The following is a 24,872-nucleotide window of genomic DNA, read 5'->3' on the forward strand; positions in this document are numbered from 1 at the left end:
CTACATGTCTCTCACACACACACACACACACACACTTGCTCCCAGCATGAAGATGGAGGTGCATGTGTAAATACTGCAAAGGAGGCTGGGATGGGGGTTGGGGGGTGGTAGGTTCGTGGTTGGGGGGTTGCACACCAAGCCTTATTTGCATATCCAACATTTGGTGGAAGAAATCTCACTTTGATGCTCTCTTCTTCAAGCATGTAGATGCCTCCAGTCTCAGATAATGTCGTCACTCGTTTAAAAAATGGATATATTACATTTTTTCAAATAATCCTACCATCTTATATTCAATCATAACATTTTCAAAGTCGTTTCATGCAACACCGATAAAAACATTCCTTGATATGTCGTGAATGTTTTTAGAAAATAATTATAAAATAATCCTGATCAATATTAAAAAGCGAAGACTACAATCAATTAAAGACACTACACTTTAAATCGCTCCCAATGGGCTTGGCAGCAACACTGCCTACTGCAGTGAGAATGGGTGAATGTGAGCTTGTAAAGCACATTCATGAGCAGTATGAAAGTCAGCCATTTTTTTATTTACCACACCTTCACTCAAATTCGAACGGACGTCAAAATTTTCCTGTCTGCTGATTGATTAAGCTAAATATGTGCACGAGAGAAGGTTTTGAAGATAACCTGAACCACGTGTACTTAGGTCGCGCAATATGGCTGCTGGCTGGCTTGTTTTGAACCGGAAACTGATTTATTCGGCTCCGGTTTGTGTGGCTGGTGAAAGCAAATCATGTACATCAACTTATTGTTTTTTGCCAAAATATCAAAATTGCAGATCGTCCTCACATTTAAAAATATTAATAATCAGGGGTGCACATGTTTTTTTGCCCAGGTTCTCAGAGGAGGACCTGGAGATGTGACTTGGTTCTCATTGAGCTTGAGAGCCGACCCGCCTGATGCGATAAAATTATGACAAGCTTTAGTTAGAGCCAAATACCTTTAATTAATTATATTAACAATTAATGCCTGATTAACATCAACTGGCACAACAAAATTGCCATTACTTTGAAGTGAAATGTAAAGAAATAAACATAAAAGCAGTACTATTTCAATATAAAGGGCATTATGCGACTCCCACATTAACTCCAAGCCTTTGTAAAAGTAGGATGTCCTCCTCCTCATAAGAGCTCATTGAACGTGCATGTTTAGCTTTGTGAAATGCGAGCAAAAACACGTTTGTCAGTGCATGGCGCTGCTCTTCATTAACTTTATTCCGCCACTTGTCCATAGGGCGAGTGGGGTGCTGCCTGACATCGATAGTTTGCTTAATTGCCACATGCTCTGTTTTTTTCGTGCTTTTAAAAGTTTGGATGGCTGAAATTCTTTGACCCTACATAAAATGCGCTGCTCTTATCAGCGACACTGGGATTCTCACGGAAAATTTTGTACCACATATCCGTGCGAGCTTCATTTGCTTCTAGCCATGGTACCTCCTGCAGCCACTTTTCAGCAAAAGTCCTTTTTTCGGTAGCTCCGGTGACGTCTTTGTCGTCTGTCTGTCCTTTGACGGGGGTGGGGGAACACGGAAATAATTACTCATTGGGGCCTGCCTCAGACATTTTGAGAAGTGATTATCTCGTGTCCGCCGCAAATACAGTGGTCAGCCATCGGTACGCAAAAGCGTATGGAAGCCGTTGAGGGCCAGCGCGTTTGTATACATCCAGTACGCATGCGCACATGCGGACCACTTATGTGCACCCCTGTTAATAATAATACATTAAATGTGGAAACGACTTCCGAACCCAAGGACAGTGTACTTCAAAAAAACAATAGTTAAAAAGAAAATTTTCTGTAAACAGGATTAAAAACACAATTTTAAAAAATTAAAACAAAGCAGCACAATAAAAGTGACTAAATGATATTAAAGCAACACTAGGTAACTTTTTCACCTTTATAAAATATTTTCATAACATTTGTAATTAAAGATGTTTCGATCGATCGGGTCCGATCACGTCATTTTCAAAGTATCGGAATCGGCAAAAAAATATCAGACATGCCTTTTTTATATATATATACAGTGGGGAGAACAAGTATTTGATACACTGCCGATTTTGCTGGTTTTCCCACTTGCAAGCCATCTAGAGGTCTGTAATTTGTATCATAAGTTCTCTTCAACTGTGAGGGATGGAATCTAATACAAAAATCCAGAAAATCACATTGTATAATTTTTAAATAATGAATTTGTATTTAACTGCATGAAATAAGTATTTGATACATTACCAACAAGTAAATATTTCGGCTCATAGTTTTTTTTTTAAAAACCCTCCTGTTCTCCACTCATTACCGGAAGTAACTGCACCTGTTTGAACTTGTTACCTGTATAAGTGACACCTGTTCACATGCTCAAACAAACAAACTCCAACCTCTCCATAATGGCCAAGATCAAAGAGCTGTGTAAGGACATCAGGGATAAAATAATAGACCTGCACAAGGCTGGGATGGGCTACAGGAAAATAAGCAAGCAGCTTGGTGAGAAGGTAACAACTGTTGGAGCGATTATTAGAAAATGGAAGAATTTAAAGTTGACGGTCAATCTGCCTCGTTCTGGGGCTCCATGCAAGATCTCACCTCGTGGGGCATCACTGATCATAAGGAAGGTGAGGGATCAGCCCAGAACTACACGGCAGGACCTGGTCAATGACCTGAAGAGAGCTGGAACCACAGTCTCGAAGAAAACCATCGGAAACACATTACGCCGTCATGGATTAAAATCCTACACCGCACGCAAGGTCCCGCTGCTGAAGCCAGTGCATGTCCAGACACGTCTGAAGTTTGCCACTGACCATCTGGATGATCCAGAGGAGCAATGGGAGAAGGTCATGTGGTCGGATGAGACCAAAATTCAACTTTTTGGTCTAAACTCAGCTCGTCGTGTTTGGAGGAAAAAGAAGGATGAGTACAACCCCAAGAACACCATCCCAACCGTGAAAATGGAGGAGGAAACACCATTTTTTGGGGCTGCTTCTCTGCCAAGGGTACAGGACGACTGCACCGTATTGAGGGGAGGATGGATGGGGCTATGTATCACCAGATTGTGGCTGACAACCTCCTTCCTTCAGTGAGAGCCCTGAAGATGGGTCGTGGCTGGGTCTTCCAGCATGACAACGACCCAAAGCACACAGCCAAGGCAACTAAAGAGTGGCTCCGTAAGAAGCATCTTAAGGTCCTGGAGTGGCCTAGCCAGTCACCAGATCTGAACCCGATAGAAAATCTATGGAGGGAGTTGAAAGGCTCTGGAGAAGATCTACATGGTGGAGTGGGCCAAAATCCCTGCTGCAGTGTGTGCAAACCTTGTCAAGGACTACAGGAAACGTTTGGTATCTGTAATAGCAAACAAAGGTTTCTGTACCAAATATTAAGTTCGATTTTTGTGATGTATCAAATACTTCTTTCATGCAATTAAATGCAAATTTATTATTTAAAAATCATACGCCGTGATTTTTTGGGTTTTTGTATTAGATTCCGTCCCTCACAGTTGAAGAGAACTTATGATACAAATTACAGACCTCTACATGCTTTGCAAGTGGGAAAACCAGCAAAATCGGCACTGTATCAAATACTTGTTCTCCCAACTGTATATTTTTTTAATTTAAATCGTTTTCTAATTGTATATAACGTTACAGACAGAATGTCTTACACTCATCCAGAGTAGTTTTGGCTTAAAGTAGGGCTATCAAATTTATTGCGTTAACGGCGGTAATTATTTTTTTAATCACGTTAAATAATTAACGCATGCACTGCACGACCCACTCACGCATTGTCGCGTTCAAGCTATAAAGGCGCCGTTTTACCAATATATAGAGCTAAACGCAGCGTATAATGAGTAGAGAGAATTTTGACAGCCTTTGGAGCCTTTTTCTTTTTGACTAAAGCCTTACATTCCCTCTCTCATTAATTAAAATTAATGTGGGAGGTAATGTGGGGAAGAAAGGTTGTACTTGATCATTTTCTTAACACCCTATGCTCTTTCCCAACGCAGAGAAGATATATTAATTGGTGCCCCTACGCACAGTCATGGTTGCACTTCCCATCATGCATTTGGGTTGAATGGCTGCAGTATCATTTACTGAAAGCTCAACAAATACACTAGATGACAATATTTAGTCACAATATACAAAGTCACATTTATCCTTTAAGAATTACAAGTCTTTCTATCCGTGGATCCCTCTCACAGAAAGAATGTTAATAATGTAAATGCCATCTTGAGGATTTATTGTCATAATAAACAAATACAGTACTTCTGTGCTGTATGTTGAATGTATATATTCGTCCGGGTTTTATTCATTTTTTTCTTAATGCATTGCCAAAATGTATATGATCGGGAAAAATTATCAGGAATGATTGGAATTGAATCGGGAGCAAAAAAAAAAAAGCAATTAGATAGGGAAATATCGGGATCGGCAGATACTCAAAACGATCGGATCGGGAGCAAAAAAACATGATCAGAACAACCCTATTTGTAATGATATGTCGACTGACAACTAGTTGAATTATACCTCTCTTATATCTTGAGGAGCTTTGTATCTCTTTCACCGGCATTCATTAACTTTGAGGAGGGTGGCAGGAACTCTGCCACACAAAAAAACTACAAATGTGCTGACTGCTTTACGGCATACGTGACTTCCCCCTTTTCCCATTCATTATAAAGGCAGGTGTCGATGCGAACGCTTTCGCACGAAATCTGCAAAGATGGCAGAGCAACGAAAGAGGCAAAAAGTTTTGTCTGAGGAGGAAAAAAAAGGATAAAAGGACACTCAAGAATAAACATTGGCCCGGCTTTCACTCGCTGGCGTGGGGTCCCCCCCCAACCAACACTGATAAGTTCGGGTAGGGAGGTGGTTAGCCACACGGTTGCTAACCATTGTATGCTATTGTTTAGCCACAACTGGATTCATTACCTCATTATTATTCATCCTTTACAGCCGATGGAAACAGAAATGTCGTTTAATCCATTAGCAGGTGACCAGCACTGGTCCTCATTGGAAATGCAGTTTTCAGCAAGGCAAAACACTACCGCTTTTGTCCACCGACGTTGCTAAAATCGACCAAAACTGAAAAGTTATCAAATGTTGCTTTAAGAGGTGAGTTACCAATCCCGCTTATAAAATTTAATAGTTGTCGAACAAAGTATTTAGTGGCTTCAAATCACAAAACCAATTATTATTATTTTTGGATTAGCAATAATCCATTCCTTCATCTATATGTATCCAGTCATAATATCCATCTGAAACCATAACGATATGGCCCGTAACAAAAATTAGTTTGACGCACATGTTCTATGCGGTACTACATTCATTTTTAAATCCCAAAACAATCACATCATAAATATAAAAAACTGAAATAAAATAGACACAATCAATACAATCAAAAACCTTTTTTTAAAAAAAAAAAAAAAAAGTAACATTTACATTTTAAATATATAATTGTGGTCTCTGATTGGCTGGGAGTACTTAACATGGTTCATCAAAGTAAATGCTTTCAAATATTTTTGATTGCCAATTAATACAAGTTGGTTTAGGAAATATGAACTATTGGATTAAAAAACTTAATATTCGCAATTAAAATTAATGCTAAAATATCTATTTTCAAAATATTTAGAGATATGTATGAATTTAAATGTGCTTATGCATTAAATAAACACACCCGTGCACATTCAGAGCCATCCGTTGGAGGCGAAGTCTCGTCTGAGTTGTTGCGTCTGCTCCTGGTCAAGCGGTCGAAGAGGCGAACGACACACGCCACCGTGGAAGCCGAACCACTCCATGGCCTGCTTGAGGGCGGGCACACCCAGCTTTCTAGTTACCTAGACGACACACGTGAGACTAAATCAAAAGTAAGTCTCACTTAAACAAGTAGCGAGTTACAAGCCATGTAACTACAATTTCATTCTAAAATATAATAAAATAATTATATGAGGCAAGTAAAGAGGACACTCAAACTGTACTTCTACAGTGGGGCAAATAAGTATTTAGTCAACCACTAATTGTGCAAGTTCTCCCACTTGAAAATATTAGAGAGGCCTGTAATTGTCAACATGGGTAAACCTCAACCATGAGAGACAGAATGTGGGGGGAAAAAAACAGAAAATCACATTGTTTGATTTTTAAAGAATTTATTTGCAAATCATGGTGGAAAATAAGTATTTGGTCAATACCAAAAGTGCATCTCAATACTTTGTTATGTACCCTTTGTTGGCAATTACGGAGGCCAAACGTTTTCTGTAAATCTTCACAAGCTTTTCACACAGTGTTGCTGGTATTTTGGCCCATTCCTCCATGCAGATCTCCTCTAGAGCAGTGATGTTTTGAGGCTGTCGTTGGGCAACACCGAGTTTCAACTCCCTCCACAGATTTTCTATGAGGTTGAGATCTGGAGACTGTCTAGGCCACTCCAAGACCTTGAAATGCTTCTTAGGGAGCCACTCCTTTGTTGCCCTGGCTGTGTGTTTGGGATCATTGTCATGCCACATTCATTCTTTCCTTTAAACAAATCAGTCGTCCTGGTCCCTTTGCAGAAAAACAGCCCCAAAGCATGATGTTTCCACCCCCTATGCTTCACAGTGGGTATGGTGGTCTTCGGATGCAATTCAGTATTCTTTCTCCTCCAAACACGAGAACCTGTGTTTTTACCAAAAAGTTCTATTTTGGTTTCATCTGACCATAAACCATTCTCCCATTCCTCTTCTGGATCATCCAAATGCTCTCTAGCGAACCGCAGACGGGCCTGGACGTGTACTGGCTTCAGCAGGGGGACACGTCTGGCAGTACAGGATTTGAGTCCCTGCTGGCGCATTGTGTTACTGATAGTAAACTGTGGTCCCAGCTCTCTGCAGGTCATTCACTAGGTTCCCCGTGTGGTTCTGGGATTTTTGCTCACCGTTCTTGTTATGTTATGACGTCACGGGGTGAGATCTTGCACGGAGCCCCAGATTGAGGGAGATTATCAGTGGTCTTGTATGTCTTCCATTTTCTAAAAATTGCTCCCACAGTTGATTTCTTTACACCAAGCGTTTTACCTATTGCAGATTCAGTCTTCCCAGCTTGGTGCAGGTCTACAATTTTGTCTCTGGTGTCCTTCGTCAGCTCTTTGGTTCTGGCCATAGTGGAGTTTGGAGTGTGAATGACTGAGGTTGTGGACAGGTGTCTTTTATACCAATAAGTTCAAACAGGTGCCATTAATACAGATAACGAGTGGAGCCTCGTTAGACCTCGTTAGAAGAAGTTAGACCTCTTTGACAGCCAGAAATCTTGTTTATAGGTGACCAAAAACTTATTTTCCACTCTAATTTGGAAATAAATTCTTTAAAAATCAAACAATGTGATTTTCTGTTTTTTTTGTTTTTTTTTTCACATTCTCTCATGGTTGAGGTTTACCCATTTTGACAACTTTTTGACAACATCTTTTCAAGTAGGAGAACTTGCACAATTGGTGGTTGACTAAATACTTTATTTGCCCCACTGTATAAGTCTACACCTGTAACCTGAGCCAGAAGAATTTGCTTATCAAATTTATCATCTTATTATGTGAAAATAATCACATTAAGACATAAACCTCATCACATCACAATGTCAGTTTTCATGTTATGAATTTAAAATGATCAACCATAATGGGAGTACAGAATTTCAAACTCCCATGTGCCACATTAAAACTTCAGTTTATAGGGACCAGAGGTTGCGCTAGACATTTTCGTTGTCTGTCATTTTGACTGACAGGGTCATAAAAATCCGGTCATAATCTATTTTTACCCGTCACTTAAATTTTTAAAATGATGACATATTCAATAGTATTTAATTTTCATTCATTTTTAATTAATATTGTAACGCTTGCTTGGCGGCGAAAAATTAGACACGGAAGTCATGGTATTTTTCTCCCTCTTTTTACTCTGCTTACCGCCAACAACACCAACAAAACAACAACTCTGCCCCCAAAGAAAAAGAGGCAACTATATAGACCCCAATCACCAACGTCACACAATGATCTTAATTGTGGTTGTCAGCCCAAAATCTTCTAAATATATATTAAATGCATCTTACCAGATATAAAATGACTACTACATAGTCTGTGGTGATCGTTTGGTGCCCAGATTTCTTGTCGAATTACAGCAGTCCATCTCGCTCTCCTCTTCGGGTCTCTCAGAATACGGTAGAACTTCAAGTCTCTCCGTCTATCTTCTCTGTTACTGCAACCAACCGCCACGCACGCCTTCACCATTTTGATTATTAATGTTAACGAGCAGAAAAACACGCCGTAATAGGAGGCATGTACGTAGCAGTAATGTGTAAACAGGACTAGCTGACACACAATATGGCGGCTCCAGTCAGGGGGGCGGAGTTGTGACGTCATGTGATTGGGGTCTATACACAGGCGGCAATCTAGTACACCAATTGGATGACGCGCTGGCACACCGGGTGCACCAATAAAAACCTCGCGTTGATGTGTCAATCACGGTGCCGCCGCCAGACCCCGGTGACGCTACAATATTCTGACAGAATAGCCAACGACGTCATGCATTAAGAGAGACAATAGCTAATTAATATGCTCACTCGCCACCCTGTGGTCTGGGGTGTGAATTGCAATCTGTCAAAATGACGGACGGACTTCAGTTTTTTCCGTCACCGTTTTAAAAAACCGGTCAACGACGGAAAATATTCGGTTAATGCGACCCCTGATAGGGACACTCAGATTCTCAGTCTATGTGTTTAAGCAGCTGAACAGGACAGGTGAAAAATTTTAAAAATATCACCTCCAACAGTGTTGTTTTCGTCAACGATGACGCCAACGAAAATATTTCGTCATCAAACAATTCTTTTCATGACGATGATGTCACAATGACGCGCTGAAAACGTGTCTTGGGAGACTAAAACAAGATGGATGCCACTTGTCGTCTGACGATCGTTTCCGTCATAAATTGACAATGTGTGATATTTTGTGAAGTTAGCAGGCATTTCGCAGTGTTTGGTCATGTCACTCATGTGACGTGCTGCGCCCCCCCCCCACCTCACACACACGCTTAAAACCTGTGCCCATTCCAGGCTCCTTTTGTGAAACATACATATGTGTTATGTGCTGCTGGGTAAGTGTAAGTGCCTAAATAATGTTTAGATAATTATTCATGTTAATTGTAAATAATTTATTTGGTTCTGTAAAACAAGTCGATAATTGTTATTTGGTTATACAAGACAGAATTGTTATTTGTTTATTCGGGTTTAGTGGGACGGGCTTGTGACGTAATGTCGTACGATATAAATGGGCAGCGAGGGCTGTTTTGGACGAGTGAGTCGGCGTGACGGCATGAAGTATTTAGGATAAAGCTCTGATAATTTTTTGATCTACGTTCTTCCACATTCTTTCTATCGATCTCTCAGTTGCTCTTTTTTTGTAATTTTGATGTCAGGCCGTTTAGATTGATTTTGTTGGATTAAAGAACGAACCTGAGGAGCTGCTAGAGAGTTTTTCTTTCCCGCTGTCTCGCGGGTACGAGGAAGAAGGAAGAGTATAGAGTCCGATTGAAGGGCTTTTCATTGTGGAGCCTACAGTAAGTTTTGTTTTCTTATCTTGGCTAGATATGCCAAGTTGCTTTAGCTTTTAAAGGTCTGTGCTGAGTGATCATCACACACTAAATTTGTAGTGTTAGCATAGCGTTAGCATTAGCATCTATAGCGGTGACTCGGTGTCTTCTTAAATTCTTGGAAAACATTTTAAATACAGTTCGTGGCATCCAGGTGAGTTCCCTTGTGATGCTTTGAGAGCATGTTTGAGGGTTTGCACAAACCTCTCTGCCAAGCCGTTGGTTCCCGGGTGATAGGGAGCCGATTTGATGTGTTGAACCCCATTGGCTTGCAGGAATTCAACCATTTCTTTTGACACAAATTAGGGCCCCTTGTCTGAAATGAGTTGTGCAGGGGCTCCAAAATGACTAAACATCTCTCTTAAATTCTCAATTGTCTTTTCCGATGTGGTTGATTTCATGATAGCTACCTCTGGCCACTTACTATGGGCATCAATAGCAACCAGAAACATTCGAATTTCGAAAGATCCCGCAAAGTCAATATGAATGCGATGCCAAGGGTCCTGAGGAAAATCCCAAGGATGAAGTGGGGCTGCAGGTGGATTGTTGCGAATCTTCTGGGAAGATGGACAATTTTTTACCGTCTCTTCGATCCGATTATCTAATCCTGGCCACCAAAAATAACTTCTCGCCATTTCTTTCATTTTAACAATACCACTGTGACCTGCATGCAGTTGCGCAACCATTTTAGCCCGCAGTGACTGTGGCACAATCACTAAAATACGACTGAGACGAATAAGTATTTTCGTCCAAAAGACTAAGATGAAAATGAAATTGGCTGCCAAAAACAACAATGACCTCAAAAGCTAAATTATAATATGACCTATTTAACATAACATGAAATCTCTCTTTAAAAAAAACACATTTATCATATGTAAAATTGATCGTGTTGTGACGTTAAATTTATCAATTTATAATGTGGCATCAGGATTTGTAAAATTGATCAAGTTATGATATAATATATAGTTTCAAGACTAAAACTTAAAAACTAAAAACTTAAACTAAAAGAAAAAAATCATATTAAACATGAAAACCCATCAAATTAAAATGTTAATTATGCCAAGTCAAGTCATATGAGTCAACACCAAACGAAAGCAAAACAACAATCCAGCAATTATTTTTGTGACTTGATGGTGTGAAATAGTGCGTCCTCACAGCAGCATTGGGTTCAATGAGTCGCTGCTGCAGCTCCCGGGCTTCATCCCAGCGACCCGATATGCACAAACGCTCCAAATTACACACCGGCTCACCCAGAACGTTAGCCAACGCGCAGACTCCACCCACCGCACCTGAAAAATGATCAATTACAAGTACACATTTGAACCTGAAGCATCCTTACAGGGTTCTCAACTCTCACTAATTGAGAGTGGGATACATACGTATATGTCAGGCAATTCTTACACCCAAACAAAAAAACATAACTGTATATACTGCAGAGCTGCAACGATTAATCGATTAACTCGAGTAATTCGATAAGAACAAAGATTCGAATAAAATTTTGCTGTTTCCAGTAGTCGCTTAATTGAAGTGGCGTTGGAATGGTTTGTTTTGAAAGTGTTTGCATTTAGTTTTATTGATTTGGGTGGATACACTGCCCTCTAGTGGCGACAGCGAATATGACACAACTCATTTTACATGGCTGAATCTAGCTGCTCCCTGTTAAGACCAACATAAGTTTTAGTTTGAGCTATTTTTTATTTTCTATTTTTTTAATAATGCATTCGTAATTTAGTTTATAGGTATATTTAGCCGTTTTTGTAGGAATATTTTTTTTAACCATTTTTTAAGAGCATTGTATAAAAAAAAACAACAAAAAACAGTTACCATTTTATGGCCTGTAAGCTAGCGGACTTTTGCTTTGCAAGTTAGCTGATTGTTCTTTTGTTGTACTAAGATCCTCATTTTAGGGATGTCCCGTTTCAGGCTTTTGCACTTCAGATCCGATACCGATATTGTTTTGCACTTCCGATCCGATACCGATACTGGCCGATACCGATACCGGCGTATCTGAGCATGTGTAAGTTTAAAGTTATTTAGCCTCCTTACTTAGTTGTCAGACTCATGGTGAAAAGAGTTTTAGTACTCTTGATAACAACTAGCCAGCTGAATTAGGTGAGTTTGAATAACGCACAACGGTTGGTAACAAGAAACCGACCTGTTTATTCAGTGACAAACACAAAACATTATAAATAACAAACAGAAATGGCATAGCCAGTCAGTAAAACGTGCAAATAATATTATAAACTGTCTTAAAAAAGCAAAACACACAACCTCAGTGGAAAATCCCACAAACCCCCCAAGCTATTAGATGCTTTTAATGTTTCGTGCATTAGTTACAATAATTGTATAAAAAGCCTCTCAGGTTTAAATAAACGACTATTTCAGTATCAAGTTCAGATTTTAAAACAGTAAATAAAATACTCAAGTCCCCATTCTGTATCAGCAGCTTTAAACTACATTCAATTCATTTAATTTTGCGAATCAACTGTTAAAGTTGTTAAAATTGCTCCCATGATTCCCTAATTTCCCTTCTGTGTACTTTCGACATGTGAAAGTTTTAAAACTGTTTTGAAGATAGATTCAAGTCAAGATTTTGCCGATTTAGGAGTATTTTAGATAAAAAGTTAATTAGGTTCGCTTGGAAGGTTCACAACAGCCTACTAGGCATGTGCCGGTATGAGATTTTCACGGTACGATAACCGTGAGCAAAAATACCGCGGTTTCACGGTATCACGGTATTGCAATTATAGCTCCAAAATTTTGAGATGTATGGGTTTAAAAAAAACAATTTTTAATCCATTGAACAGGATTTTTTCAAAACATATTTGCAAATTGGAACATGAATATAATGTGAAAATAAATAAATTAACAAAAAATAACAAATATTATATAAAATTAAAATAAATAGAACCTAGACTATACCCACAGCCACAGCTCAAGTTGCTCAATATTAGAGTAAGAACAAAATAATTGCTATATAAAGTAAAAACACTTCTAAATAAAATTAAAAATATATACTGTATGACTTTTTTTTGAGGGGGGAAGCTCAAGTGAAGTTTCGCCATTTTCAGCCACTGTGTCAACTCTAGTCTACATGATGCCATGCCTTTGTGTTAAAAAGAACAAAGAATTCATAAGTTAATAAGTTAGTTAAAAATGTATGAGTTAGTTTTATAAATTAGTTAAAATGTAAATATTGTTGAGGAAAGGTTTCATCTAAAAAAATAAATAAATAAATTGACGCGATTCTTTTTCTTTCCCCCCTTCATTCAAGCTTTTCTCTCACTCAGCGGCTGTGAGACATAAAAGAAGCTGCTCTCCCAGTTTAGCCTAGGCTAACATTCGTCTTTGTAAGTTTTAGTTTGTATATTGAATTTGAAAGTGTTTTTGTGTTTTGTTTTTGGCGAACTTTTTAATGGCGCTACTGCTATCCTGTTGAACCTAATCACATGTGGAAAAATACAATTGTACAACGTTTTAAATGTATTTATTTATATATTTCACCACGATTTGAGAGCTCAATAAATTGAAGAAAAGTACGCCTTGTGTTTGGAGGATTTGTTTTTGGGTTTGCTGGCTGTTTAGTGACACTCACGGCAACAAGGGGTGAGCGGTGCCGCACCAAGCCACTTCGGCTGCATTTTGGCACATGAAAAATATCGAATACCGTACAAAGGTATGACGGAAAATTTTAGTGGTTTTGAAACCGCGACGTTTTCACACCACGGTAAACCGTGAAACCGGTAACCGGCACATGTCTACAGCCTACTAGGGAAGTCTCCTGCTTTAAGATGGCGGCCGTTTACTAACGCATCTAGTTTTCCATACTTCAATGTTGCCAACGCCGTCGAGTATGTCATGTTGCATCTAGTTCTATATACATATGATATCTATTATTTACAGTAAAACGATGTTGACGTAGTTTGTAGCGGCTGTCAGCAGCATTCAGGTATTCTTGTTTTTTTTATCCAGCGGCATGAGTTGAGCTAAAGCCGTGAGTTGAGCATTGGCATTACCCGGCTCCATGACAAGCATGATGTTTACTCTCGGGACGCAATGCGGTCCGTTTCTCATTGCGTCCCGAAGACCGCGCTGTGTATTAGTTCCGCTTTACTCGACATATTTCAATAATCGGAATTTAGATGTTTGTGACTTGTTCTCGAATCTTCCACGGCCGAATCGCTCAAGGATGTAATGACGGCTGGGCATGTTGTACCGTGGTTCTAAGTGTTGGATGGTGCGTCTTTACTCACGAGAGATAATGGCTCGTCATCCAGAATGAATTCTTTGGCAATTACTCTTGTTATTCCCTGGGCTTTGGGACTGTTGAGTGCCAGTTTAGCATAGCAAAAGTTTCTGCCAGTGTTAGTTGCGTAGGACCTTTCTTTTTGTCTTCGGTTTTCTTAACATACGCCTCACATTGTTTGCGGTGGTATTTCGCCAAATGCTTGATTAGGTTGGTTGTATTAAAACTTCTTACAGCTTTATACCACCACGCTTGACTCTATTGTGGCATATGTTGCACTCTGCGTCTTTGTCAACCTTTAAGGTGAAATGATCCCACACAGCTGACATTTTTACCGGTGAAGTCTCTCGGTAAATTAGGAGACGGTAATGTAGTGTGTTGAAGGTGTGCCGTAAAATACGGACCGGATTTTAGGGAAACCGAAGCAAAAACTGGAATGGATTATGTAAATCGGTGCGCTGGAAAACCAGGACTGGAATTTTTAAAAAAGTGGATCGGAATTTTTCTGTGTCGGCCGATCCGATACCGATGCGCATTTTTTTTGCCGATATCGGCGTTCGATCCGTTCCAAATATCGGATCGGGACAGCTCTACCTCATTTATTTATTTATTTATTTTATACTGTTTGAGGCTCAGCTCAGGTATTTTAATTTTTTATGTTCCTTATCCAATTACTCGATTATTCAAAATAACTAGTTCATCGATTAATCGACTACTAAAATAATCCATAGCTGTAGTTCTGTCTCCACTGCACAAACAATTTTTATAAATTGAGAGCTCTGTTCTTAGCTAGGTGAGAAAAAAAAAAAATCTAAGTGAAAAGTGGCAGCTTAAAAACAAGCAGTAGACGGTGTGCTATTGTTAATTTGTTAGATATATTTTTACCATTGTGTTAAACGTGGAGCCACACTTAATTATACTGAAGCAACTGTCATAACACCTTGCACATCAAAAAGGTCCCAACTTGCAAATTGTGTCTGGTAAGCGCTCGCACACTTCCTGAGTGAAAAGTTGACACCTGTTTGAACTATTTGATAAAAGCAACTGAAGTCAGGGCCAAATCGTCTCCGGGTATAAGCTGGAATTTCCCCACATTTTGTTGCAAAAGAAGGAAACAGATCAAAAGGCTTAAACTTTTGAAACAAACAAATGGATTGGGTTTCTACTAAGAGTGGGAACCTCTTGGTACCTCACGATACGATACGGTTTGCGATACGAAGCTCACGATGATTTGGCGATACAACGATTATCGATACATTGGTCAGGAAATCATTCTAGGATAGTCTAAAAAATAACTAATAAACAGAAAAACAAGCTTCTGCAGTGAATTGGAATGAGTTTATCATTAGTAGACGTCCAATCCATTTGAACTGGGAGGGTGGCAGCGAATGAACATACGTTCACAACATACGTTCATTCGCTGCCATCCCTCCCACTTCAAACAGATCGAACGTCTATGGCCGTCAGTAGCAGCCAATGCCAGGTCAATGAGGTAATTTTGGGCCATTTAAAGTCATTTACCTGTTGATTTTCAGTTACTTCCTGTTGATTTTGGGGTATTTTATGGGTCACTTCCTGTTCACTTTGTGTTACAGAACAGGAAGTGACCTGGGAATCACCCAAATGAATAGGCAGTGACTCAAACTCAACAGGAAATGACCTGGAAATGCCCTAAAATGAACGGCAAGTGACCTGTAAACAGTGTTGTAAATCTTACTTTTAAAAATTATTAGTTACAAATTACTTCTCCCAAAAAGTAATTGCGTAAGTAACTCAGTAACCTGAATGTAAGAGTAATTAGTTACTTGGCAAAGTAACTGGGTGTTACTTTTCATGTTTTTTTTTTCTTTAAAAAAAAAAAATATATATATATATATATAGGTCACACTGGGGGAAGTTTAAAGGTTTTTTGGGGACAATTGGCCCTAGCCCAATTCTTCAGCCTAAACTTAACTAGACACAGGGCTTTGCAGATATTTTGATAACTAGATAGTAACCTTTGCTATGCTTGGAAGTCATTTAATGTTGTGAACAGTGTTGTTAATCTTACTTTAAAAAAGTAATTAATTATGGTTACAAATTACTTCTCCCAAAAAGTAATTGCGTTAGTAACTCAGTTACCTGAATGTAAGAGTAATTAATTACTTGGCAAAGTAACTGGTGATAATTTTCATGTTTTGTTTTTTTTCCCCTCAAAAAAAAAAAAAAAAAAAAAAAAAAAAATCTTAGGTCACACTATGTGAAGTGTAAAGGGTTTTTGGGACAATTGGCCCTAGCCCAATTGTTTACCCTAATTTACCCTTTACCCTGAATCAACCGTTAAAAATTGTTAAAATTGCTCCCGTTATTGAATTAGTTCCCTTCTGTCTACGTTTGACATGTGGAAGTTTAAAAGATGTTTTATGCTTTTAAAGATAGATTGAAGTCAAGATTTTGCCAATTTAGGAGTATTTTAGATAAAAAGTTACTTAGGTTCGCTAGGAAGGTTCTCTACAACAGAGCCTTCCTAAGAAGTCTACTGCTTTAAGATGGCGGCTGTTTACTAACGCATCTAGTTCCTATACTGTACATGTTGCTAACGCCCCCGTGTCTGTCATTTCGCATCTAGTTCAATGTATATGTGATATCTACCCAGTGGCGCCACCAGGGGGTGGCCACGACCACCCCTATAAATTGGTTGGCCACCCCACTGGCCACCCCGCTTGCCAGTATATTGTTAGATTGTTGTAGCATCAGTTATACATTTCTTCCCAGATGAAGGCATTTATTTTCTTTTGTTAAATGTAGGGCTGTCAAATTTATCACGTTAACGAGCGCTAATTATTTTTTTCTAATTAATCACGTGAAAAAATTCATCGCAATTACCGCATTCGACTCATTCACACATTGTCGCAAACAGCCTACAATGGCGCCGTTTTACTTATATACAGAGATAAGAGGCAGAGTGGAGTAGATACAAGCATTCATTGGGGCCGTGCTTTTAATTGGCAAAAGCTTTGTCTTCTTTCCCACAGCAACTATAAATATTGTGGTAAGAATGAAAGGAGTTGATCTTTTTCTTAACACCTTGTAGTGTACCCAACGCAGCATTTGCAGCCACCACACACAGTCATGGTTGCACCACTTCCCATCATGCATTTGGGCAGAACAGTTAAGTCGCTACAGTATCATTTACTGAAAGCTCAACAAATACACTAGATGGCAATATTTAGTCTTAATATAAACATTCACATTTATCCTTTAAGAGTTACAAGACTTTCTATCCGTGGATCCCTTTCACAGAAAGAATGTTAATAAAGTTAATGCCATCTTGTGGATTTAATGCCATCTTGTGGATTTATTGTTATAATAAACAAATACAGTACTTATATACAGTATGTTGAATGTATATATCCGTCTTCTGTCTTATCTTTCCATTCCAACAATAATTTACAGAAAAATATGGCGTATTTTAGAGATGGTTTGAATTGCGATTAATTACGATTAATTAATTTTTAAGCTGTGATTAACTCGATTAAAAATTTTACTCGTTTGACAGCCCTAGTTAAATGTACACCTTATGCCTAATATATACATAACACAATAAAACAGAATTGTTGTGGAACTCAAAATGTTGAATGGACAGTTATGGACTATGCACATTAAATCATTAGTAACATCAAATATTACACAATACACCAAAGTATATCAGTAGCTGTGTCCTTAAGTCTTTCTGATAGTTTTCCCCTGACCTTTTTACTGCAAATAATATAATGAAAACCTGAAATTGTGGCTTTTAGTTTTGGCCACCCCAAGATTTTAAGTGGCCCCATCTGGCCACCCTTATGAAAAATTTCTGGAGGCCCCACTGTATCTACCATGTCTACCATATCTACTATATCATGTGGGCGTAGTTTGTAGGCTATCGGCTACAGTCAGGTATTATTGGAGCCACCTAGCATCGCGTTTGCTCGGCGTGACAACTTTTTTGCCTCCTCCCCAATCCTGCTCTGCTGTCGTCTCGGTGAGTCCGTCTCCCTCAGACTTTTATCGCGTCTTTCAACCAATATAGCAACGCAAAATAACGCACGCCTTTCCATCCTCAGTAACAGTGTTTCCAAGATGAGAAAAGTAATTAATTAAATTACTCACTACTGAAAAAAATTATGCTGTTAGCAACGCCGTTATATTCTAACACAGTTATTAACAGCACTGCCTGTAAATGCCCTGAAAATCTGACAGAATGACTGTGAATGCTCTGGTTTCGAATGAACGAACGATCCCAGTCTAAATGGATTGGGTGTCGAGCACCGTCAAGGCAGCCTTAGAGTTAACTGAGACACTATTATGGTAGCAACTTGTTGGTTCCTTTTTTTCCTTCTTTTTTAGACATTGAAACTTTTTTAAAATGATATCTCGATTCTTGCAGGAGCATATCGAAAATCCTTTGGGATACAAAGTATCACGATATATCACCATTTTGATATTTTGTCACACCCCTAGCTTCTACTAACATTTGAATTCTGGTTGACAAATGGAGCCGGCGGTGCTAACAAGGCTAGCTGCGTGCAGCTAACTGCTACATTAGCTTATAGTGACTTACCGACACAGTAGGCAGCCATAAGAAAGCCGGCAGAGCCTGCCAGAACTTGGAAGTCCAGATCTTTGGTTTTGTGGACCATCAGGCCTATCCTGGTGATCTGCGTGGGAATTTTTGCATTATAAATAAAGACACATAATGACTATTTTACAAACCAAACTAACCCAAATATTTTACTTTTATTTTTTTTGATAAAGCAACACCAGGTAACTTTTCAACCTTCATAAAATATTTTCATTACGTTTGTGACATGTCAACTGACAACTGGTTGAGTGAGACCACTTTTATATCCTAAGGGGGACTGTATGGCTTTCACTAGCACTAATTAACTTTGAGGAGGGTGGCAGGAACCCTGACACACACAAAAAAATGTGCTGATTCCTTTACAGCATACGTCACTTCTCCCTTTTCCCATTAATTATAAAGACGGAAGTCAATGCGAATGCTTTCACGCGAAGTCTGCAAAGATGGCAGAGCAACAAAAGACACAAAAAAGTTTTGTCCGAAGAAGGGAAAAAAGGGAGGCTACCAGGATACTCAAGAATAAACATTGGCCCAGCTTTCACTTGCTAGCATGACGCCCCCTGCTCAACTGAACTTGTCAACGTTGACAAGTTCGAGTGGGGTGGTTTTAGCCACACAGTTGCTAACAGTCATATGCTATTCAGGCATGAAAATGGGTCAGGGGTTAAAAAGGTGAGAAGGGTGTGGAGGAAATATGTTCCAGTACACTGTACACCCCAACAAAATATTGAGCTCTGTCGACCCACACTGTGTTTCAGCAGGGCCGTGCAGAGACCGGTGGAGGGGCGGGTGTTCTTAAAACTATTATTTCATTATTATCCATACTTAACAACTCTAGCACCTAATGATTAATAAAGCAATGACATAAAAATCTTATAGAAAAATAACATTGTAATTGTGTTTATAATTGTATTTAATACCCGACTATCCTTGCAAACTTGTTCTTACCAGGTCTGCTATTCACCCAGCTGATGAGGTATCCACTGCCTTTAGCAGCCTCATCTAACTCATTTTTTTATCCCTCAATCTCCCTTCCCGACGACGCATGTCTATGTAATGAAATATAAATATTTTAAAAAACAGACTCCCCGGTGGCTTTTAGTTTTAAAGCTTTCTTAATTTCTTTCTTTCTCAATAACGATTTGTGTTTGTATTATTCAATCAAAAAACAAAGTTACTTCTATCAAAAACAAAGTTGCTTCAATCAAAATACAGTATATACTTTTAATCTCCAAAAAGTCACTTCAATAAAAAAAATGGTTTTTGATTGCAAAAATAAATTTGAGACAAAAAAAGCATTTGAAAACTATTTTTCTTGATTGAAACAAATTTTTCCATTGAAGTAATGTTGTTTTGCATTTGGGCCACATTTTGGCTAGGACATTTGTGTCTTTATTATTCAATCAAAGAAGTTGCTTCAAACAAAAATATATATATAAAAAGAAAAACTTTGCACATGTGTCAATCACCGTTTACCAAAGCCTGAGAGGGTTTGAGTAGACTCACTATGAAGCATTTAATAAAGCCAAGCATTTTCTTACTACTTTATTCTTGTTTTAAAATAATTCGGTGGGGCAGTAACATGTTTAAAACTTATCATATTTGTTACATTTTGAAGTGCTTGAAAACCATTCATAAATGATACTTTGGTGAAAAAAGTGAAAAAACATGTCATATATATGTATCTTTTTTCCAATCTGAATAAATGCATTGAACACGCACAAAAAAATGGGGGGGGGGGCGCTACTTCGCGGTTTTCATTTATTGCGACGGGTTCTGGTCCCCATTAACCACGAAAAACGAGGGATCCCTGTATTTCTGAAAAGCTTTAAGAAGCAGGACTCATTCCCACCACTCGTCGGGCCGACACCGGCCGTCAGCTCAAATCCAAGCCGAAAATAACGCGTCTCCGGCGGACGACGGGAGCGATGTGAGGCGCCCCCTCCATCCGAGAGCATGCCGCTTAATTTGACTCAACAGTGTGTTTCTTCGTTTGTATTACCGCTAAATACACACGCTTGACGACAATTTAACGGGAGCTATTTTTTTTCATTGGAGATTTAGCTAGCTCTGGCAGTGTTCAACGCAAGCTGCAACGAATGGCAGTAACTTTTTTTATATCGCAAAATGTGAAAACGATTGAAACCATTACTCACAAACTTCAATCTGCTGGCAAATACAGGCAAGTGTGTATGCTGCGCTCTGGTCTGCCCCGGTGTGGATAAGGCCTGCTTTTTGTTTTCGCAGCTTTGCAATGCAACGAAAGGCTCTCCGAGCACTCCATGTACAGTAAGGAGTGTGCGCGTTTGGAATAATGGAACGCAGCTTGGGCCGATGATTGGTTCTCGTCAGCGAAGCATCTAGAAGGATTTGCTGACTGTGCTCTTAAGTGCTCAGTTTACGTACTAAGTTAATCACATGATGATAATAATAATAATAATTAAATAAAACCTCCCGACCCCCCCTCCTCCTCCTCCCAAAAAGAATTTCTCCTCGGATCTACGCAATTCATGTAGGTCGCCCTTTTTGGCTTCAAAACGGCGAATTTCGCCGAAAGGTGAGAGATTTTCATGCCTGGCTATTGTTTAGCCACAACTGGATTCATTACCTATTATTCATCCTTCACACAGCTGCTGGAAATAGAAATGTCATTTAATACTTCTGCAGGCGACAGGGATATCAGGATTTTACGACACTGTGCGGGTGTGCCCTGGTCCTCATGGGAAACACAGTCTTCTTATGAATTTATGCATACATTGGTATGAAAATGTATCTGAACCTTTTGGAATTTGCATAAAATGAACATCAAATGTGAGCTGATCTTTATCAAAATCTCACAGATGAAAATACACTGTCTGCCTTAACTAAAACCACTCAAACATTTATAGGTTTTCATATTTTAATGAGGATAGCATGCAAACAATGACAGAAGGGAGAAAAAATAAGAAAGTGAACCCTCTGCCTAAGGAGACTTAAAGAGATATGAAACCAATTTTTACCAAACAATTTAAGTCAGCTGTGTGCCCAATCACTGATGAGTGGTTCAAAGCTGCCCTGCCCACTATAAAACATACAACAGGTAAGAAATGTCTTGATGAGAAGCATTGTCTGATGTGCATCATGGCTTGGTCAAGAGATGTCTGAAGACCTGCGATGAAGGATTTTTTATTTGTATAAAGCTGGAAACTGATACAAACAATTTCTAAAAGTCTGGATGTTCATCAATCGACAGTCAGAGTTGTTTACAAAAAGAGAGAGTTTGGCACTGTTGCTTCTCTCCCATGGAACGGCCGTCCACCAAAGATGACACTAAGAGTTCAGCGCAGAATACTCAGAAGGGTTAAAAAGAACCGTAGAGTGTATGCTAAAGACTTACAGAAATCACTGGCACAGTCTAATATCTTTGTGCACACATCAACTATATGTAATACTATGGCCAAGAACGGTGTTCATGGGAAAAACATTGCTGCTCATTTAATGTTTTCAAAAAGGCACTTGGACACTCCACAGACGTTTTGGCAAAAAATTTTGTGGACTGATGAAACCAAAGTTGAATTGTGTGGGAGTAACACACAACGTCATGTGTGGAGGAAAAATGGAACAGCTCACTAACATCAACACCTCATCCCCACCATGAAGCATGGTGGAGGGAGCATCATGATTTGGGGCCGTTTTGTTACCTCAGGGCCTGGACAACTTGCAATCATTCATGGAAGAATGAATTCAAACGTTTATCAGGATGTTTTGCAGGAAAACCTTAGGCTGTCTGTCAGACAGCTGAACCTAAAAAGAGGATGGTTGCTGCAACAAGAAAATGATCCAAACCACAAAAGTAAATCAACTTCAGAATGGATTCAGAAGAACAAAATACACGTTCTGGAGTGGCCAAGTCAAAGTCCAGACTTGAACCCCATTGACATGCTGTGGCATGACCTAAAGACAGCGATTTATGCCAGACATCCCAGGAATCTGACTGAACTACAGCAGTTTTGTAGAGAGGAATGGGCCAAGATTAGTCCTGATCGATGTCCCAGACCGATTTGCAGCTACAGGAAGTGCCTGATTGAAGTCATTGCTGCCAAAGGGAGGCCACAAAATATTACATGTGATGGTTCACTTACTTATTTTTCCCCCTTATGTCATTGTTTGCATACTATCCTCATTAAATACGAAAACCTATAAATGTTTAGGTGGTTTTAGTTAAAGCAGACAGTTTTTTCATCTGTGTGATTTTGACAAAGATCAGCTCACATTTGATGGTGATTTTATGCAGAAATGTGAGAAATTCCAAAAAGTTCAGATACTTTTTCATACCACTGTATTTTATTTATTCATTTAAAACAGGGGTCCCCAAACTTTTTCCTGTGAGGGCCACATAACTTTTCCCTTTTCTGATGGGGGGGGGGGGTCAGTTTGCAACAGAAAAGGTGTGACGATTGCAGGAGTGCCTAAATGTAAAAATGTATTGTTTTTCAGAAAGCCACAATCAAATAACCCTTTCTGGATTCTTCACGGAACAAAAGTAAATTAAAAAAATGATAATAATAATAATAACAATATAATACAATGTAATATAATATATAGGGCTGTCAAAATTATCGCGTTAACAGGCGGTAATTTTTTTTTTTTAATTAATCATGTTAAAATATTTGACGCATCTAACGCACATGCCCCGCTCAAACAGATTAAAATGACAGCACAGTGTCATGTGCACTTGTTACTTGTGTTTTGGGGTGTTTTGTCGTCCTCTGCTGGCGCTTGGGTGCAACTGATTTTATGGGTTTCAGCACCATTGTGTAATTTTTGACAACAATGGCGAGCTACTAGTTTATTTTTTGATTGAAAGTTTTACAAATTTTATTAAAACGAAAACATTAAGAGGGGTTTTAATATACAATTTCTATAACTTGTACTAACATTTATCTTTTAAGAACTACAAGTCTTTCGATCCATGGATCGCTTTAACAGTTAATAATGTTATTGCTATCTAGTTGATTTATTGTTATAATAAACAAATACAGTACTTATGTACTGTATGTTGAATATATATATCCGTCTTCTGGCTTATCTTTCCCTTCCAACAATAATTTACAGAAAAATATGGCATATTTTATAGATGGTTTGAATTGCGATTTATTACGATTAATTCATTTTTAAGCTGTGATTAACTCAATTAAAATTTTTAATCGTTTGACAGCCCAAATAATAAATTATAATATAATATAATAAATAATAATAACACTATTAATAATATAATATAATATTTATTCATTCATACTATTCAGGGGGAATTTTTTTTTTTTTTTTTTGTTCAAGGGGCCGGACCAAATATGGAGGCGGGCCGTATCCGGGGACCCCTGATTTAAAATTATAAGGAGGAAAATGCAATACCCCTTGCAAAAAAAATACTAATTAAATCAACAACGTCATGACCACACAATATCAATTTTTGGGGGACAATGATAAAATATTTGCAAATATTACAACGTAGTTAATGATTCAAGGGCCTTCGATAGATTTAATTCGCTATTATATACACATTTAAAACAAAATTTTCAAACATGAAGATTGAACTTTGTGGCCGGACTCGTTTGTTTGTATCGATGACTGTCAGCAGAGGGCGTCACAAGCTAAACAACAATGATGATAGACATCTTTCATTGGACATCTGGGATCACATGACAACATTCCCAAGCGGTTCAAAACAACATTAAAGGTAGCTATTGAATAATTCATAGACTGCCCGTGTTTCTTTTAATTGTCTTTTGTCCAATAGAAGCGAGACCATCAAACAACTCCGCAGGGAATAAGCTCCACCTTCTGAGCATGTATTTTTAGCCGCCGAACTGTCAATCAGGTGCCATGTGACTGGTTGCCATGTACGTTTCTCAAAGATGTTGACTTTTTTTTCCCGCCATTTTCTACTAGTTAGAATGTTAAAATGCAGAAAGTTATTTGCGTTGCAGGATTTGTCATTCGACTTTTTAAGAGTGGGAGAAATCCTTCCCTAACCTGTCTTGCGACCTCCCACCTTTTGCGGCGCCCGTTTCCCGCCTACGAGCGAGACGGTAGTGGCGGCGGCGTGGGCGAAGGAGCACAAGGTCAGCGCCGCCGACTTCCTCCCAAATCGCAAATCCGTTCCCACTTCCCACACAGCCAGAGTGTGCAACCCCCCCTCCCCGCAGCCTCAAACGCAACACGACGCATTGGCTGACCTCCCGCCTGCCGAAGGGCTCGCTTCTCTTTTTACTTTCTTCTTGTTTTTTTCCCTATTTTTAACTTTTTACTTGTGATTTGTAAAACTTCTACACTTGACATAATTCACAAGATTGTGTATAATAAGTGACGGCACAACATCGGTCTATACTGTATAGTACATGTGTGCACTGCAGGTGACCATTCAGAATTGGTCATTATTGGAGACTTTTTTT

At 38.9% G+C, this 24,872-nt stretch overlaps 1 protein-coding gene across 1 annotated transcript in view; it reads right to left on the bottom strand.

Moving 5' to 3' along the window:
• Positions 1-3,579: 3,579 nt before the first annotated feature.
• LOC130921074 (4-hydroxy-2-oxoglutarate aldolase, mitochondrial-like) overlaps positions 3,580-24,872 on the bottom strand; it is a 33,169-nt gene continuing 11,876 nt past the window's right edge. The window contains exons 5-7 of the mRNA XM_057844718.1: positions 18,421-18,517; positions 10,748-10,881; positions 3,580-5,827 (exon numbers count right to left, since the gene is read on the bottom strand). Coding sequence (XP_057700701.1) covers positions 5,678-5,827; positions 10,748-10,881; positions 18,421-18,517 — 381 coding nt within the window. The 3' untranslated portion in view covers positions 3,580-5,677. The remainder of the gene's footprint in view (positions 5,828-10,747; positions 10,882-18,420; positions 18,518-24,872) is intronic.

This window comes from Corythoichthys intestinalis, chromosome 8 (genome assembly GCF_030265065.1).
Source record: "Corythoichthys intestinalis isolate RoL2023-P3 chromosome 8, ASM3026506v1, whole genome shotgun sequence".
Taxonomy (NCBI): Eukaryota; Metazoa; Chordata; class Actinopteri; order Syngnathiformes; family Syngnathidae; genus Corythoichthys; species Corythoichthys intestinalis.